The following is a 21,185-nucleotide window of genomic DNA, read 5'->3' as shown; positions in this document are numbered from 1 at the left end:
TAGAGGTGAGAGACTTTATAAAAAATATTTGCTCTATCTTATGATCTTCTAGCTGTTGGCTGACAGCCACTCTTGGAGACAGACAGACTCTTGGTCAATATGACCACTATGTCCAATCTTCAGTTCTTAAAATAATTTTTTAATTGAAACTGAGGCTATCCATAAGCACAATGCCAATATGAAAATAAGAGTGAAATGTCTAGACGATTTCAGTGTTTGACATCTTTAAGAATGTGTCAGGAAAATAACTTAAAAATTGATATTGTCAAAAGTGAATTAGAGTTAAACTGGACTTGGTAAGATACTGGGAAAACTGTGTTCAGCAAAAATAGTAATTGCAAATATGGTAGAGCTTTGAAATTAATTTAATCTAGTTTGACAAATGCATTTATGGGAGGAAAATGAGCACTGCTTAGCAGGTGTGTTACTTTGCTTCCTTAAAATGAAACAGAAGGAAGATGGATAACAAAAATTAAGTACAAAGGTAGCTAACTAAGCTTTGAAAGAATAGAGATCAGATGTAGCTAGTGTGAACCCGGAAAGAATACGTCAAATGGTAATATTGCTTTTCTACAAATGTAGTATCAGAGAGACAGGAAAATTACTCTAGAGAGAACTTGTTTTAGCATTGAGAAAGTGAGTTTCTCGGAGAAAACATTTTTGATGACACAGACAAGTTTGTCTGTCAGTTATGTTCAGATTTTTTTGCTGTTAAAATTTTAACAGGGTTAAATTTTAACATGAAAAACCCCAAAACCAACTACAACAACAAAAAAAACCCAACAAAATCAAACAAAAAAACCCCATTAAATCAGGCATGCAATTTGAACAAGAGGAAGGAATATTTTGACATTAAGCCCTTCAACTTCCACAATAGAGAAAATAACATGAAACAGAAAAATCTTTATTGGGAAATTTTTAAGAATGATGCAGCAAGGTGATGCTTAAAGGTACCCATCTAATAAAGGAAAGATCAGGGGAAAAATTTTAGTATTATATATAGATAGAGCAATTCAGGTGAATTTGCCTTTGACAAAGTTCAGTTTGTATATATTTAGATCTTTTCCAGAGGTGTCTTTTACATGTTTGAGTGTTCTGTTTGTAAAAGCAAAGACATATATATGGTCACTTTCTTATGACAGGCTAACTGCAATTAATAAATCTAAACCATCGAGCAAAGTACTAAAGTATTCTGCAGAACTATAAAAAACTGTTCAATATATTGTGCTTGTAGGAATATAAAAGGGATAAGAAGTAAAAGATGAAGTCATTGTTTCTGCAGCTAAATAAATCAATTCAATATATTCATACTAAAAGTAAGTTTTGATTTCTTTGGAAATACACAATAAATTAATAATTTCAAATAAGCAGTGTAGGTGAATATCATAGAAGAAATAGCTGACAAGCAAAATAAATGTTGTACCTTTGCATGTTGGGATTGCTCCACTCCACGTGCCATTGCTAGTACAAGTGCGAATTAAGGAACTATTTGCTTCCATTGTATAACCAGGTTGGCACATGTAAGTAACATTTTGTCCAACAACATAATCATCACCATATCTCATGCCATTGGCTGGGACTCCTGGATCTCCACAACTGATAACTGCAAGTAAATAGTTGAGGAACATATTTTAAAATCTAAGTGAGATTTATCTATATGTGAGGGAAAAAAATCCACTACAAAACTAGGCATTGACTGGGGAAAAAAAGGAGAAAAAAGTAACATTAATCTTATCTCCACCAAGAGAAGATAAACATATGCCATCCTAATTAGCTGTCAAACATATATGGAGCTATATAACAGCTATATTTGGAGAACATAAATACTTTACTTTAGCAGTAGTAGTAAAGGACTGTAAAATTTGTATTGACAAAATTTCAAGATTACAAAATAAAAAAAAAGGAAGAAATAATACTTATGCCACTATCACCCTTGGATATGCTAAAATTTTCCTATCAATTCAGTTTCATTATTAAAAAAGGAGATGCCTATTACTTACTTTACTTTTCTATGACATCCTGAAAGGAAACAAAATCTGCAAAATTTAAAATATATGCCTGCAAAAACCTCCCACTTTATAAATGCTCACATATTTGCTATGTACATAAACAGGTGAGAATATTCAGGTGACCCCCAAACATGGTCTATGACTTACATAAAAATTAGGTCTATAGCACTGTAATGTGTGGGAGTGATTGTAAAACCTTTTATGACTTGTTGTGTCAGGAGGTAATTTCCTAATGAAATAAAATACTCATAAGGAGTTAATAAAAAGTTTTAGATCATTGTAATCTAAGAATAGTGTTAAAACAGGTAAGTTTCCCTCAGATTTGGTGAACTGGATCTATCAGTTTCTGGGACAGTCTTTAGAGAGTGGAGACAGTCTCTAGTGTTCACAGGAAATATAGTATTCCATGTGTTTTATCGTTTATTTTATAGTAAACATAAAAATCACCCTACAGCATTGCTATTTCTTCTGGGAAAGTGTGAGAAGCAGTTTTCTGAGCACAGTACACATCCTGGCCACTTCTAGCTCAATGCCAAAGCATGGCTGATGTGAATATCACTCTTCCTGGATCTGGATCTCCAAAATCACAAAAAATCATGACTACATATTTGTGGTGTAGCTCCCTTTACCTAATAACTCGGGACCTGAGAATCAAAGATATATATACTACACCTTCTCTACAGTTTACCATGATCTGACAGAGCAGATACTAATTACACAGCATATAGCAAATCATAAAATGTCCCATGTAATCACTGTATGTACATAGAAGAGACTAGAAAACATACCACAGGGTTATCTGAATTACTGCAAAGGTAGCTAATGTACTGATAAAGAAAACAGGTAGCTAAGATACTGATAAATAAAACTGGAGATCAATCTATTTTAGCTTACCTAGTAACACAGTAATTTCAATTTTTCAAAAAACTAAAAAGCCATAGATTTTTCTTGGTCATTTTTCAAATAACAGAACTGGGAAAGAGAACTGTTTCTGTTATTAACACATGTACTTTCAAATACTCTGAAACTTTCTTTATTTGAAACATTCCATTTATTATTCTTAATGTGCAAATTTTACTAAAATAATCCACAAAATTTTTAAAGATATACTATTGTTTTGACTGAATTAAAATACAAAGCTAATGGCGTTATCCTTTTTCCTCTAATCTTTGGTTCATTTCAGTTGGACCTTCACTCAAGTCACTGTTTTAAGGAAAAACATCTTAAATTGTTGCAGTGATGCTGGCCAGAAGAGGATTTCCTGTTGAGAGCCAGTGAATCCCAGTGGGTGGAGGTGGGGAGCCCCAGGCCTGTGCTGCCCAGCCAGGGTGGCATTCAGGGCTGTGCTGTGCCCACAGCTCTCCTGCCCGGGCACAGCCCCAGCCAGCTCCCAGCACTGACCCGCTGCAGGCACCCAACTCAGGGATTGCACCTTGCCGACTACACGGCCTTGCTTTTTATTGAGCACTGCAACAAGAAGCTCTCATGAGAATTTTGTTCCTGTTTGGCTGCAGATATGGTAGTGTTGTTTCTTTCTAAGAAAATCCTACAATAGTTTGCTATGGTCTAGGTCTGCATGAAGTTGCACTAGATCAGTCCTGTTTGATGGTTATGCTGCCCAGGGCTCCCAGCCTGTAAAGGAGCATAAAATTATTTAGGTTATTCTCTTCCTACAGTGTCAGCTCTAAACCCCCTAAATTGTGATAACACCTTGACTAAACAAAAGTAGCATACCCTTAATCTCACTGTCTTGGTTTTACTATGATACTTCCTCTGTCAACATATTTCAAGTTAAAATCTCACGTTTCTACCTGAGTAATGTGTCCTGAGAAGATTGTTTGGCACGTATTTCAGTAAAATGCTATTCTAAAATACAAGAAAAAATATAGATGACGTTGACGTCACAAGCCACCATTATCTTTGGTACAATTAATCTGGGTCTCATTTTAATTTTTAAAATAATAAATAAATAAAAATACTGGGCTCTCTCTCAGGCTTTATGACTGCAAAAATTCATTTAAGATGGAATTAACCAGAAGTTTTATGATCTAGCTTTTGGCTTCTATTTGAGTTTTTCTAAGTGTGTTCAAAATTTAAAAAACAGTTTGCTATACCTCTGATGAGGACATGTTTCTTGAAAATGATGGGCAGTCTCATGCATCACATAAATGTAAAATTTTCATAATTTCTACTAAAAGATGAACTAGGACATGTAATAAAGAAGGAACAGATGGGCTTGAAAATAAAGTGTTGCAAAGTGCTCATTATAAATGTTAGAGATGCTGTAATAGCTTCTGTTAGTTGGGTAGCCAAAGGAGTTTTAAGGTTAATGAAGAGGCCAAACAGAAGACGGTATGTCAAAATGGGATAACAGTTTAAGCCTTGGAGTCACTATGAAAAGAATCCTCAAGTGTTCATTGCAAGGTTTTTATTTTCTACTCTCTGGAAGAACAGAATATTGCACTGCTAATTTTTCAAGATGAAGTAAAGCAATTAAAATAAAAAATGTCTGGATATGGCATATCACAAAATATAAATAAGATTGAACATATATACTGGTAAAGAATTAAAGAAGCTAGATTATGTAACCATACAACTCTCTTAAACTGAAACAGCAGTCTACACATTTTACTATACTCTGCCTTTAAAAAACCATATTCTTCATATTTGCATAGCATTATATTTTTATTTAGCATACAAAATTATGTAGGAAGTAATGCGAGAAAAAGCTGAAAATTTATTGGCATGAGACTTCCATATTTTACTTTATTTATTACTTTCAGAGGAGAGGAAAAAAAAATTAGTCTTTAGAAATGTGTCTTACTTGTGCAGTTTGGCAAGGATCCAGACCATGTTCCATTGGCTGTGCATTGTCTTACAGATGATCCAGAAAGTATGTATCCTTCCAAGCATGAATAAATTACTGAATTAGAGAATGTAGTCCCATCAATACGAAGCACTTTTCCATTAGCAGTTGTTCCTGGATTACCACACTGCACAGCTATAAAGGAAAATGTGGAATATTTTCAAAATGTAGTAAAGATGATTTCTGAAATGGGAAAAATGGAGCAGGAACAATTCTTCTTCCAGCATTGCTGCTTGGTAGAAATCCATTCTGTTGTCCTTAAAAATGTAAGTTTCACCATCTACTGATAAGGCACATTGTACAGTAAAAAACTGTGTGCATGAATTACTATTTTTTCTCTTGGGTTTGTAGAGAAACAAATTTAGCTTTATAATCTGCATTAGTGAAAAGATAGTTCAGCTGCAAAGAAAACCCCTTCCAATTATAAAAAAAAATCTGATTGACAATTATATTTGTAGATTTAATTTGAATCATGTGTTTCTAGCATAAAAGAAATATAATCTTTCTAATTCAAAGCATTGAATGGAGTCAACATCACAGGGAGGTGGGATCCTGCGGTATCCCAGTTCGTTGATGTTCAGCTTGGGAATTTGAATGTGTCCTTCTTATGTGATTACATGTATGTACATTTAGTCTATATGACCTAAACTAGAACAATATACCTGTGCATGCACTACCAACACCTGCATTTATCTGTGAACTATATTTATCATTTCAAGAAAGAAATATCATCAAAACTATCTTAAAATGTATAAGAGCTGATTTATTTCTGTAGTAGATAAGGTCAAAATAGCAGATGGTAGAGTTGGGCAAAGCATATCCCTTTCAATACCAGCAAAATATATATATATACACATACACACAAATATATATATGATATTTTCAATGTAGTGTAAATTTGATAATCATTCAGCAGAAAGGATATTACAAGACCAGTTTATGAAACAAGTTTTTAAAACTAAATTACTTGTTCATACAGTTAACACAGTCAACAGTGATAAAGTAGAAATTAAGAGTACACGTTCTCAAATTATTTTCTTCTTTTCAAGACACTTTGTTTTGCAAAAGAATCTGTTGGGAATTATTTTCCTATTCTGAAGCATAGTAAATTAGGCAATAAATGAGTCTTCAGAAATATCCTTTTATAGCTTTCTTTTATGATAATTTGTCTACCTTGAAATTTTCAGAATTGTATTTTACAAATAAACTTGCTTCTGCATTTTGTTTTCTATTGAAAAAAGCAAAGTCAGCAGTATTAATAAATGAAATTTTAAGTCAACCATTTATACATAGATGAATAAACCAAAAGAAATCCTGACACTGACATTTTCCTAAAACTGGGGTTTTTGTCTGAAATTCATGTGGTATATGGTTGTTATTAAAGGTCAGGTTATGCTGAGATTTTTAAGTGAAAAAATATTCATCAAAAAATTGAGTTCTAAAGGCTTATTTATTTTTTCCCTCAAAACCTGTAAACATGCTTTACTGGTTTCAAATTTTTTCACCTGATATCAAGCCACTGCTATAGTGCAAAACTTATTTGAAAAAATTTTTCAGTCCAAAATAACTGCACCCTGTTCACAACAGAAGGCTGGCAATGCAAAATTGGTTTTCTGATGAACAGTATTAAAAACGCAGCTAAAAAATTAAGTACATCTTTGATTTACCTTTGCACTCAGGTTGTCTTCCTGTCCAGCTTCCATTTGCCAAACATGTTCTTTCTTCTGAGCCATGCAAGATATATCCAATATCACAGCTGAAATGTATCGTGCTTTTAATTTTAAAATTGTTTTCTTCCCTAGACCCATGGCCTGGGATACCTGGATCACCACAAGAACCAGCTGTATCACCTAGATTTTAGAGTGCAAAGATTAGAATACTTATAAAATATTATTATTATTCTGCATTTGTAAAACCTTTATTCCATATGTATTTATAAATAAGTTCATAAATATATTTTTTTAAATCCCCATATATATCAGTGGGTGTGAGTCCCTATAAATGCAAAATTACTTGATCTTCCACTAATTTTTTCTACTTATTTTTTAGTATTGCAGAAGAAGAATTATAATTTTCTCAAATTCCCCTAATACCATGCTAAAATTTTGATGACAGAAATATCAAATAAAATATGGGGGGAAAGACAAGCACAAAACCTTGGGAATTTTTCATTTTAAAATAAGGAATTCTGAGGAAAACTAAAGTCCTGATTGCAAAGACAATTTTCTTGTATATTACTAGTGTTCATAAAATATTTCTTAGTTTTATGGTATCACCAGACTTGGAACAGACATGAAGAATTTTCCTGCATTCTAGAAATGTTGGAACATCATGTGAAAACCGACCAATAGCTAAAATCTCCCTCAGATATAAATGTTTCAGAAAATTCTAAGATAGAATGTTAATGGTAAACAAGTTTGTATTCATATAAAAATACATTAATAATGTTAAATGCTATCTGCTGTATATAAATATTAGAATAATCAATGCAGTAATAATGATAACAATAAAAAGTAATAATAATACCAAAGATTATACATCTAAGTCTTTATAAGAACTTTTAGGAAGTTCTAGGTAACACATGAACATCAGCTCATTCATTTGAATCTTTTAATGTTTACTTAGAACCATCTACTTTATTTTTTGGAGAACTTTAAGATAGTTTTTATGTAAAAAGAGATTAAGGTATATTATATTCCTGAGTTTCAATACTCAAGAGTTGAATTCTAGAATTCTTGGAGCTCCATTGTTCTGGTTTCTTCCTCATAGCCCATCTGTTTTTCTAACAGCTTGCAAATAAAATGAAGGTCTTCTAGACAAAAAATATGTCAAACATATCAATATTTTTGAGAGAAAATCTTCATTACTTTGTAGTTAGTTACACTATTTTAAATAAAAATGAAATATTTCAAGAATCAGGTAGAAAAAATTAATCCTACTATGTATATAATCTGTCATGCAGATTTTCTGGGGTATGTCTAAACTTAAATAGAAGTAATAAGAGCAATTTTTACAAAGAAATGGTAGACAGATTTGCAAACTCTAAATAGGCAGAAGACCAAAAGTGACAAATTCAATGGAGACGAGTTCTATGGGAAGTTATCACCCTGGAGTGTTACATGCAGAGAAAAACAAGTGTTCTGCTGCCTTCCTTGGCACTGTATATGTTTTAAAAATGCTGTTGGGAGGGAACAGTTGGACACAACTCTCTACTGACAAAAGTATGTTCAGAACTGAACAGTGAAGGCAGAAGAGCAGAAGCAGCTTCCTCTGCTTTGAAAACTATGGTGCATCAGCAAATATTTGGTTTAGTCCATTATGTCTAAGAAGTAAATGGTACAATGTATTTAATTTATTTCATAGTTAACAAATACACTCAAGTTAGTAAAAGGGTTATCTGTCTGCTTCAAAATCACAGGCTGAGAAGTTAGGCTGTTCTCTGTTTACCCATTTCATTATATGACACAGATCTGTAAAGCAGATTGCCAGCCCTATTTAAAAAGAAATTGCAAACAGTCCCAAATTATAGCAAAAAAAATTTATAAGCTTTAAAAATAATTTATGTCCAAGGTACTTAGGTGACTTAACAACCCTCTAGTTTGAAAGAAAGTCTGCTTCATGTTTTTTGAAATCATTAAAAAAAAATGATTCATAGATCAAGGGTGTTTTTTGTTGTTTTGGGAATCTGTAGCTTACATTTTCTAGTAGTATTTAGTTAGACTATGATAAAATTGGAATGGGGCCTACTCATCATTCTACATTTGCAAAGTCTCCATATTAACAGCTCAGTTTTTGGCAAGTTATTTAACATCATGCCTAAAAGAATTTTATGTTGAAAAAAGGAAAATAGGTTATTTGCTATGCCAAACAGAAATCACATATTATTCTTCTAAGGAAAATCATGTGTTCTTTTCTAATGCCTAATTATTACTATGGATTATCAGACTTTTTATTTTAGGAAGGTTAACCACCAGCTCCTTTGATTGAAGATTACAGAAATAATATTTCTAAATGACTAATCACATCAGATGTGATGGAATCAAAGAACCACAGAATAAGCTGAGTTGGAAGTGACCCACAACAAGGATCACCGAGTCCGGGTCCCAGCCCTGCACAGCTCCATCCCCAAGAGTCACACACACCATGTGCCTCAGAGCATTGCCCAAACCCTTCTTGAGCTCTGTCAGGCTGGAGCTGTGACCACGTCCCTGGGGAGCTGTTCCAGTGCCCAGCCGCCCTCTGGGGGAAGAACCTTTATCTAATATCCAACCTAAGCCTCCCCTAACACGGCTTCAGGCCATGCCCTCGGGTCCTGCCGCTGCTCACCACAGAGATCAGCGCCTGCCCCTCCTCTTCCCCTCAGTGGAAATTGTAGACTGTGATGATGTCTAAGAGAACATATTTTTATTACCTCATGCAGACTCAACTAAATTGTTTTTACGGTTAGTTATGAGCCATCCTTCACTCACTTGTGTAAAAAATTCTCAGTTGACATTTAATCTTGATGAAATGGAGGATATTTAGACTATTTACAACCCTTGCTGTACCAATGAGGAATTCTACATTGCAAAAAATTTCTGACTGCATCTGATATGCATATGATAATTGAAAATTGTTTATGAATGCCAGTATATATCAATGGGACAGGAAAATTCCTTCTAGATCAATGTCATGTGACAAGAAACTGTCATAAGGATGATACAAAATTTAGTAACCTTATGTTCACTGATCCAGCATTTTCTTTTTAAATTCTTTTTCACATACTAAAAAGACAAGTGTGCTGCATCTTTTCTCAGTTAAATATTCTATATTATATATTATGAATAATGTAAACAAACATGCAAAATGCAATGTTTTAATACGCATTAATATGAAGAAACCAGTTTAAGGCTAATAATAAAAGCTGATGATTTACCATGTTTTAGATGCAAAATATAGAAATTCTCTATCATGAACTGCAAATTATTTTATAATGAGAAATATTTCAGTATTAAACTTCGAAGAGAAAATCTAAAATTTTTCTAAGAATTATAGTTGGGTACAGTAACATTAAAGAAAAAAATAGTTTTATTCTGTACAATTTGATTCATTATGGTTAACATTCAAATGTTCCTATGTCAAGGAATTTTTTAAATGAATTTAGAAACATTAATTAGATCTGATTAGAGTTTCCTATGTGTAGGTAGAAAAACAATTTAAAAAATTTCATGAACCTCACTCATAATATCCTGAGATATTTCAACACTTCTTTAATTTAATATGAGAAATACTATAGAATAGAAATACTATAGAATAGCCCTATATCCAGTTGGGCTGCTTTCATATTTTCATGTGTATTTTTAGGTTATATTCATTGACATTTTTGTATATTTATTAAATTAATTTTGAAATTCACAGTTTAGATTTTTAATATTTTATTATTAATACTATGAAAAACTACAACAAGTAGCCTTAGATTTGATCTAAAGAGTATATTTCCCCCCCAAAAAATATGAGTTCCTTCTAGCTGTAAAACCACTTTGTATTAAAATAGTTCCAATTTGCAAATACCTAAATATATCATTATTTATTAAACAAGATTATTTTGCATTAAAGTATGATTTCTAGTGCATATCTTTAAAATTATAGATTATAAGATTATAATTTTATTCACTGTGACAAATTTCCTTCTGCTTTATTAATGGAAAGTTTAAGGATTAAATTAGGTTTACATTTTTCTATGTTATGTCACATTTTAGGTTCTTCAGAGTTTGCAAGAGAAGGTTCAGATACAGAAAAATTTTTCCAACACTTTAGAATTTAATGCAATATTTTAAACAAGAAGCTCTATTTTAATATTTCATATTATTTTCAACTATGTCTGTGCCTTGGTATGTAAAATTTTGTATCCTGAAACTGCAGCTGATAATCAGTTTATAACTGATTACACTGAAGAGATAAGGGCAGGAGAGGAAAAAAAACAAAACCAAAAAGGTTTAGAATATGTGAAACTGCCACCTGGACTACTGTATCCATTTCTGAGGTTTCCAATACAACAGAAACCAAGACCTCTTAGAGTAGTTCCAGTGGAATTCAATAAATATGATCTGAGGGCTGGGACACCTCTGCTGTGCAACAAGGCTGAGAGAATTTGGGCTGTTCAACCTGAAGAAAGGAAGGCTTCCAGAAGACTCCATTGTGGCCTTTCAATACATGAAATATAGAAGAAAGATGTACAGTGGCTTTTTATCAATGTCTGTGGTGACAGGAGAAGAGGGGACAATTTTAAACTGAAAGAGGCTAAGTTTAGTTTGGGCATAAAGCAGACATTTCTTACGATGTGTGCAGTGAGTCACTGGAAAGAGGCTGGACTAGATGATTTGTAAAGATCCTTCTGACTTCCACCATTCTGTGATGCTATTATTTACTAATACTCTAAAGAAGCTTGGATTTTGAATGTGAAACTAGTAGAGCATAGTCAGTCTTGTACATCAGTTATTTTTCACTTCTAGTTTTGGCATAGATCTAATCTAAGAAAAACCATGACAATTATTTTCTTATTATTTTCTGCCATTTAACATGTCTAAGTTCTCTGAATTGCATGGGTTTAAATAAGATTCAAAACTCCTCTGATTTCTTCAATTAAATTATTAAACATATGCACAACAAGAAAGAACTTCCACCAGTATTTACTGAGAATTAAAACTGCTAACATGGTTAACCTTCATAAGAGTATTTGTTTACATAGTCTTTAATAACAAAAGGGATTTAATCAAATCCTAACTTAGTGTGTGACTTGGATTTCGGTTTTTCACTTGATCACTGCTCTTAAAGTGAATCAAATGAAGTTTTGAAATACAATATTCCTAAGCAAAAAGTTCTTCAGAAAACATATCTTGACTTTATTGAGGGCTAAACTATTACAAGGATTAGATAGTGCTCCCTCAAAAACTGAGTACCCTGTCTTGAAATTATGTGGATCCTACCTGGCCTTATTATACAGATGAATGTATTACACAATCAAGTTATATTTGAGGTGACATCAAGCCAGTAGACATTTGCAAGTTGAAAGAAAAAATATAAGAAAATTAACCCATCATCTTGAAGAGACAATGCTGCAAGATTTCACTGTGGAAATAAACACTATTGCCAGAAATCACATAAAAAATATCTTCAAAGCAAACTGGTTAACAGTCAACCGAATGTGAAATTTTTTGTTCATGTTAAGTGCCACCAGGAAAGTCTACTTCTTCCAGATTATTTTCTTGCTAATACTTTATGCTTACTTTGGTTTTACTTTTTACTTCTACTGAGTAGGTAATTCAGCTTTATACATGATTTTTCAGATTTTTAAATGGCCTTCTGAAAAATCAAAATATATTTAAAACCACTTCAGGATACAGTCATTAATTCACAAATATTACCTGAGCAGTGAGGAAGAGATCCACTCCAGTGTCCATTTAACTGACACGTGCGAGACGCCTGCCCCAAGAGCGACCGCCTCCCCGTGCAGGTGTAATGAACAGTGGAACCAAAGGTGTATTTATCTCCTGACAGGACTGCGTTCGGAGGAACTCCAGGATGTCCACAGTCAATCACTACAATGCATAATTATTGGAGATAAAAGAAGGTTATTATCACTGATCGTGCAATTTTTAGTTTTCATTTTTACAACTGCACACATAAACTTTGTGAAGGGGTTAACATTTTTAGGGTTTGCAGGAAGGGGGAAGACCATGGGATTAGAATGCAAAATATGCTTCAGACCAAAAGCTGTGAAAGAAATGTTTTAAGGTGTCAAAAAAAATATTTTAGATACATATATAGATGTTCAAAACCACTCATTCACTAAGTTGATGTTTATGTCATGAACACATACAGACACCTTATACTCTTCAGAGAAAAATTACAGGAACACAGTATCTGCCAAAGCCACTGCTGTGGTAGAGAATATGCAGAAATTCATCCCTCTTTTAATAATTCAGGACAAGGAGTTAATTTAAAAGCAAGCTAAATAAATCAAGTTTAGGAAATGCAAAAAATATTTCATAAACCAAAATTTCATAAATCAATCCACTGTGTACACAAACTGAATTTAGGCCTGATGTTTGATTTCTTATCTTACATCTGTCCATGGTATGTAGACTGTCTTTGCCAGAGATAGTTGTACTTATGTACCATGAAGCCCACAAATCAGGGCTGCAAATATTAGTGTAGTAGAATCAGCTGCTAAATCATACAACTGAAGTTGTAGATTTTATGACTTATGAAAATTTCATCACATTAAATACTATTTTCAGCAGGACTTCTTTATTAAAGAAAAATCCAGATCAGAAGCCTGATCGGGGTCAAGGATGTGTTCAATTCCATGGCATTTCAGATGCATGCAATAGTACCATGATTGTACAATACAGCATAAGACCAAAATCATATATGGCATTTTTTCTTTCTTAATATATTACTATGGTCTTAGAGCTTTAATTTATGTATATACTGATTTGCATTGAATGACATGTTCTCCCAAAGGTCCAACCTTCACAGTGCGGAACCTTCCTGACAGGATCACAAAGGATTTAGGAATATGGCAAACTATTGATCAACTTTGATTCTTACGTAGTGTTGCTGACCCCTGTGACTGTTCTGCTTTGAGGACTTTGAGTAAAACAGCCAGAATAGTCAACTTCATATAACAAGCACTTGTTGTCAGAGTGTTATTTTTTTAATCAATTGCTTCTAACTAAAATCTACTATCAGTTATGGATAATTGCTGAGAATGAAAACTTAGAACATCATCAAGAACAAGGCATGTTGGTCATGCAGGCTTCAACAAGATCAGACCTTTATCCTCTGAAGAACATTCACAGTTTTTCAGAATATTTTGTTATCTCTAGTATTCTTGATTGATTCTTTTGCCCTATTCAGCTGTCATTCTGGACACAGTTAATATCATACTGGTACCTTAAAGTTTTCACCTTTGGGCTTTCTTGTACACAATTTTCTGTTTACATTTATATCTAGAAGCCCTGGATCCCTAATAATTGACTTTAAAATTATAGCACCCTTAATAATACCCTTTATATGATTATGAATTCTACAAAATTTAATTTGATATTAATGTTTTCAGGCTGAGATTTCATATGAGAAGTTGATTGAATTTCTTTTTTTTTCAAATTCTAACTAATTTTCTTCTATTCTATTTACCACACTCATTAAAACAAAACCAAAAACAAAGAAACATCTCTATATCTAATCTAAACAAACTCTTTTTAGTTTAAAGCATTATTCCTTGTGCTATCAATCCACACCATTGTAAAGAGTTTCATTCCAGCAATAATTTGAAAAACACTTCAGAAGCTCTTAAAAAAGGCTCTTAAAAACTTCTGGTAAGCTTATGATTACAAAATATCATGGATACCACTTAGGTAGAATTCATTGACCCCTCTATGAAAATGACACAAATAAAGCACAAAATGCCCTTTCAAAAGTATATAAATCCCTTTTATTCCCAAAGCTCTTTTAAAAGAAGAATAAAGGCTGCATTATTAAATTACTTGTGACAATTCAGATAAAAAATCACTAAGAGATTAAAATGCAAATGTAGAAGGAAAAAGTCTTTGCAACTTTACCTTTAAATTAGTTTCTCTTTCTAAATACTTTACTATTAAGGAATATTTCTCCTTTTGAAAAGGTAATGTTGCCTTTGAAATTTAACTTGTGACCAACAGGCACTTTGTTTTAGGTTTAACTGTGACTTGCAATCAAGCTACTTATCCCATCAAAGAAAGAGACAAGTTCCATAACTGAAATTTTTATCACTAACAAGAAAAAAAGGTTATTTTATTCTTATTTTGTCACCTCTTATATAGAGGTAATAGTAGAACTAGTGAAGCCTCCTGAGAACAAATACCTTCAGTATTGCAAATATCAGTCCATGATTCCTGGATAAGTAACCTTTAGACTGTTTTCCTTTCCATGTCTAGAAAAGAAGCCTTTTCTCAGTGAAAAATGTTTATCCTAAACAAAACCCTTTTCACAGACTAATAGAGAACCGGGTAAATCAATGTCTCAGCCAATTAAAAGTCTAAGAAACATCTCTGGCTATATCTGCATCACAGTTAGAAAGTTTCTTATGACAAACCAGAATAAAAATAACCTACTTGTGTTGATGCAGTTGCCTTAGTGAATAGGTTGTGTATGAGTATGATGCTCAGGTACCTCTGTTAGTGTGGCAAACTGAGGACACTGTCCAGAGGACACGTTAGGTGTTCTACAGTGCTATCACTGGTGAAGTCAATGGACAGGTTTTGACCTTGCATCTCTGCTATCAGGGATTATTATGCTGGAGCATTCACAGATGTTTGTTTGGCTATTGCATTTCATGAGTATTCCATGTTATTTGCTACATACAAGAGTAATATAACTGCTATTTCAGCAGCTACTGAGACCCTCCATCCAAACCACACACACACAAATGTATATAAACGTGAATTTTATAATTGCTGTCAAGAGACTGATGAAAATGTTGTGTAAAATAACGCCTCGTCTAGTCCATACTCCTTGTAGAAGCAAACTCATTATCTACTTACTAATGCATTCAGGCAGAGGTTTGTCCCAGTGGCCATTTGGTTGACAAATTAAAACTGAAGAGCCAAACAAAAAATATCCAGGATTGCAGTCATAAAATACCACTGTGCCATATGTGAAATTTCCATGTTCAATTTTACTTTCTCTTATAGAATTTGCAGGAATTCCAGGATCAGAACAATTGACCACTAAAAAGAAAAAGAGCACAGACTTGAGAGCCATAATAACACAGTCTCCTAAAATGGTCTCCTATTCTTTGTATAAGAAACATTCAATGTGTTGCTGGTTTTATATATCCTAACTTTTTATATAATGGTAGTGAATTAGGAAGAAGAACTGAAACGACAAATTGTTAAAGCCAGAAGATGTTAAACTCAGAGCAAATAAAAAGAAATGCTTCTTTACAGTGTGGTAATACTGTGAAATTATTGGCCACTAAAAATTACTGAACATACCAATAAAATGAATTTACATTCCTGTCTTGAAACACACTATTGTCCACAAATAGAAACATATTTTGGGGCTAGATGTGATTTTGGTCTAACACACACAGAAATGCAAACATACTTATGTTCCTATACCAACATTTTGATAATGAATCACCTTTAAGACAGATGTTTTGAGCTAAAGGGCACAAGGTCAGTTAGGTAAGACTGTGGTGAACCTGAAAGAATACGAACATATCCCAACAAGTGGGTAAGACCTGTAAAAATAAAGGTCAACTTTAATGGTTAAGAATACGGATGATTTTTTTGAGTTCTTAGCACTTAAAAAGTAATATTTTTGAAAATTTCTGAATATGGATTTTTTTCCCCCTTGTGTCTTGCAGCTACCAGTGAGTTCAGTATAATACCTTTTTTGGGGGTCATGAAGATTATTTTAACAGTTTTCATATGGTTTCCTCTGGTCAAGGAAACACATCATCACTTATTCAAAGTGAATAATTTTTTTTTCTAGAAAACCAAAGTTCCCGTAAAAATTACTATCCCCATATCCTTATAATCAATTGCATGTTTATATACATGCACTTGCACACACCTATGTGCAAATCTATATATCTGCATGTGTATTCAGGTGGAATTTCCTTTGCATCAATTCCTATCCATCTTTTTGCATCTCATCTTTTTGCTTGGCACCACCAAGAGGAGCCTGGCTCCATCCTCTTGACATCCTCCCTTCAGTTCCTGGCAGTGATGAAGTCCCCTCTCAGTCACCTCTTCCCAAGAGTGAACAGGCCCAGCTCCCTCAGCCTGTCTGTGTAAGAGAGATGCTCCAGTCCCTAATAATCTTTGTGGCACTCAGCTGAGCGCACTCCAGGTTCTCCAGATGTTCCTGATGAGGGCTCAGAAGTGGTGGGGGATCACCTCCCTTGACTGCTGTCAATGCTCTTCCCCATGCACATCAGGACAACACTGGCCTTCATGGCCACACGGGCACTGCTGGGCTTGTGGGCACTTTGCTGTCCACCAGGAACCCCAGGTCCTTCTCTGCAGAGCTGCTTTCCACCCCCAGCCTGTATTGGTGCATGGGGTTACTGGGGTCACTCTTCCTTCCCCAGGTGCAGGACCGTGCATTCACATTTGTTGGATTACAGAGATAAATATGCATGGATGTCTGTATATGAAATTATTAAAATATGCTGAAAAGCTCTGTAAATTGCAAAGGAAAACTGGTATTACCAGATGCAATTCAAGATCCTTTTTCCCACCTAAATCATTTAATGTAGTCATTTTATGGCTCATGTCCTCTCTAGCCACTATTCTAAATTTTTTTGCCTGCTTGTGTGCTTCTTCTAGCAGGTCTCAAATATTGATACTATAAGCCTAGAAAACATACCTTTTCCAAGGACAGAAATGCCTTTCTGCTTGTATTTGACTTCTTTAACAGTAAAGGACAGTACAATTTGTTAGCTACATTGATGGTCAATATTGAATATTTTTCTTTTCCTGGAGGAAAGCCTGAGCTACATTTCTGTCTTTTTTTTCTGTTTACCCCCCTGCAAGGATCATTGAAGTCCAGCTCCTGACCCTGCACAGGACAGCCCTAAGAATCACACCATGGACCTGAGAATGTTGTCCATGTTCCTGTTACTAAGCATATATTTAAAGTAACGAAAAGAGTTTATTCATTATTCAGGAGTAGTGAGCACTTGAAACAAAATACAAGGAACTTTGACCATTTCAATAGTTTTACACAATTATTATGGTTGGCTAAGAAGCTAGACATTTAATAAAGTTGTTTATAGTAAAACAGCAAGTGCACTGAATTTACATGAAAAATTTATGGGACAAAAGGAAAGACTTCACAACAGTGTGCAGCCTTTCTATAATATTGCACGTTTGGTAGTTTACAAATTTGTAAGGTAACATTGTATTATTATTTAACTTCAAAGCAAATAAAACAAAATCACATTAGAATGGATTTCACTGCACATTGCTGACATGATTAATGATGTCCAACACAAGATTAGCACTTATTGTTTTTAAAATCTCTCCTAAAACCAATATACAATTTCAGGACTGTGTAAACTTTCAAAGAGCAACATGAACAACTTATTCACGAATCCCTACATGCCAATAAGCTGTCAGCACTTTGGCACTCTGCAATACGAGAATACCAAAGTGACTGATAGCAACTGGATTGAGGATGAGATTAAGCAGGTACCCTAAACACACAGTATATGTTTAGTACTGTAAATTTAGAAAATAATGTCTTCTCATCAACAAAAGGTTCCTTGGAAATTTAAGTTCTGTAAACTATTTGGCAGTATCTCTTAGGGGAAAGTAATGAAATGAAAGTGGAGAACACCTATTGAAAAGAATATATATAGTCAATAAAACTTCTATAAAAATACATTATTTAGTTTATGCACAGATAAAAATACAGAGAAGCTGCAGAGAAAATGCTGAAGAACAATCATTAGAATTTCTGCATATGTACATGCAAGCTACAGCAAAAAGTACATTTTTCTAAATAAAACAAATTATTTAAAAACACATCAAAATTTTAAAAATATAGGGATGACAAAACCTTGCTAAAACTGTTTTTGAACAATTAAATAGGACTAATACCATACTATAATTTTTCTAAGTGAAAGAATTATTTTTCTAAGTGAAAGAATATCTAGAAGCATTGAGAACGAACACAAATGGACAACATTAATAAATTAGAATAGCAATTTTCAAAGTCAAGATGCTCTGTGAAGCACCAATGGAAATGTAAAAGGAAGAAAAGTAGCTTTTCTTATGTGTCTGCTAGAACTATATTGTCTAAAAATGCAGAAAAAATTATTTCAGGCTTTAAGCTCTTAATGATCTCTCCATAATTTTGCTTCAGTAACTTGCAGAAACAACATTTTAAAAAGCAATACAGTCTACAGACACATAAGAAAGTTTCTCTGCAACCATTATCCTGGCAATCCGACTGTAAAAAATCATAGCATCACAAAAAGTCTTAAATAAGAACATTATTATGTTAGTTAATCAGTCTCTCTGTTGATGAGAAAGGAATCACTTTGTCTTGTGTTCCTTTACCCTCTGCTTATTTTTCAGCCTTAATTTTACAACATTTAGTTAGAAACCTGGAAATGGTGCTTTCTTACCTTTGCATATAGGGGGTGAGTGGCTCCACTGCCTGTTAGCTTGGCACTGAGCTTTGGTCGGTCCTTGCATAACATACCCAGTATTACAGGAAAATGTCACAACATCATTGAAGTTGAAACCATTTCCACTTGTTCTTCCATAAATAGGACTACCAGGGTGACCACAGCTGACAGCTAGCATAGCACCAGTCAAAAAAAAAACAACAAACAAAACCATAACAAGATGTTATCACTTTTCATTATTTATTATACAATAGATAATAACGATATATTAGTATTTTCAAGTTTTGATATTATAAGATACTGCGTATTTTCCATGATGTATTAATGTTCAAGAACTTAATTAAATTTTTAAATAAACTGAAAAGAATTTGACATGCAGTAATGAAAGCAAATGAAGAAAACTGTTCTGAAGAAGCAGGAGAAAAGAAAGCACTAGATTTTCATTATGTATAGTCTGAAATTGAAAGGAAATATTTCACTACCTTAGTTCCTCAGGAATTATTTCTTACAAATTTGTCTTATTATCAACTCAATATTTTATCTTTGTGGCTTAAATACTTAGTGAAGCTATAAATTTATGACTTTTTTTTTTGAAAATACCCCAGAACTATTGGCACAGTGAAATTTTTCTAATGTTTATAAAAAATCCATCTAAAGAAGGTAAAGTTTATTTTCTGTGCCTAAAAAACCAGACGAAAGAAAAGTAAGGAAATTGGACACAAATTAATATTCTCAAAATGATCCAAAAACACTTAGCAAATATTTTCTTCTATTTTGTAACAACTGTTGGAAAAAAAGGTTAATCAGTAATTAAAAATAAATATTTAAAAATGACAGAACAAATGAATTAACATTGTGTGTTATGACTTAGCATTAAGAGAATTTGTGCTTCAAGGATAGCATATTTAGAGGCAGATTTATACAGTTTCAATACACTAATATTACCTGCAACATACTGTTAATTTACTTTAAAGTGCTTAGAGAAATCTCAAATTTTCCTAAATTAAATACATAATTTGATGTTATTACTTAAAGTCTTTCATGTAATGAATGGCTTGACACACTTATCATGAGAAAGAAATCTCATTAACAAAGCACAATATTCACTCAAAAGAACACCAAAACCACAAATCAAAGTAACAGCACCTCTGAGAGGAAGAAGAAGGAAAAAAAAAATTGGTAAACATTTCAATTTGCAGTGTTGACAGTTTACTCCAACAGTATTTACTTATCCAACTGAAACAGTGAAAGTAAATACACATTAAACATTTCCAAAAGCCACTACAGGTCATAAAGCCATTTTCAAATTAGAGTAGTGGCATTCATAAATCCTATCACATTCTGAAGAAATTTCATATCCAAAACAGCAGGTATTCAGTCACCAAAAACAGGCAGTGGACATTTTATGTGACAACACTTAACTTCACCCGATAGATGAATCACAGATTTTATGTGTCCCCATACTTTTGAGGACCATTCAAGCCTCATCTAGTTTGACGCAGATGCTCCTGTAACATCCATCAGAATGTGCTGCCATGCTTACTTACGCACACAGGACGGAAGTTGGCCAGACCAGTTGTGATCCTGTTGGCAGATTCTTACAGAAGAGCCAATCAAGCGAAAACCAGGACTGCACTGGTAAACAACTGTGTCTCTGTAGCCATAATTTTCTCCTATTACTTGTCCATTGACTATAAGATCTGGGATACCACAGTGACCAGCTAGATTTATGTATGGTAAAGAAAAAAGAAAAAAAAATAAAAAAAAAATCAGTAAATATGTCAGATAAACTTTAAATAAACTTCCTCATCTAAAACAAAGAAATGCTGAATATCTTTTAAGGTTTTTTATTGACGTAATTCAAAGCTTTATTTGTATTACCTTGGTGAAAACTGCAATCATGCATATGTATAGCAATGTATAGCTACTGATGATGTAGCAAAGAGATTAAATGTCATATATATAATAAAATTTCCTTTAAAAATATGAATAATTCCTTTTTATTGCAATATGTAAAAATATGTATTATTTACCTTAGTTTTATTTTGATTATGATTAATGAATAAGGCAGCATTAAAACATCATGCATTTAACTAAACAGAAAAATTCTACATAAATAAAAATAATACAAATATTACAGATA

General features: G+C 33.2%; 1 protein-coding gene across 3 annotated transcripts in view; it reads right to left on the bottom strand.

The window, feature by feature from the left end:
- The window catches only part of CSMD3 (CUB and Sushi multiple domains 3), a 588,763-nt gene that overhangs the window by 34,459 nt on the left and 533,119 nt on the right, over positions 1-21,185 (bottom strand). For all 3 annotated transcript variants that reach the window (XM_063173375.1, XM_063173384.1, XM_063173392.1), the window contains 7 exons: positions 20,590-20,763; positions 19,040-19,213; positions 15,441-15,626; positions 12,279-12,452; positions 6,543-6,725; positions 4,834-5,010; positions 1,424-1,603 (listed from right to left, as the gene is read on the bottom strand). In XM_063173375.1, the coding sequence (XP_063029445.1) occupies positions 1,424-1,603; positions 4,834-5,010; positions 6,543-6,725; positions 12,279-12,452; positions 15,441-15,626; positions 19,040-19,213; positions 20,590-20,763 (1,248 nt within the window). The remainder of the gene's footprint in view (positions 1-1,423; positions 1,604-4,833; positions 5,011-6,542; positions 6,726-12,278; positions 12,453-15,440; positions 15,627-19,039; positions 19,214-20,589; positions 20,764-21,185) is intronic.

Source organism: Melospiza melodia, chromosome 1, assembly GCF_035770615.1.
Source record: "Melospiza melodia melodia isolate bMelMel2 chromosome 1, bMelMel2.pri, whole genome shotgun sequence".
Lineage (NCBI taxonomy): Eukaryota > Metazoa > Chordata > Aves > Passeriformes > Passerellidae > Melospiza > Melospiza melodia.
This window is presented reverse-complemented; position numbering and strand designations above follow the sequence as displayed.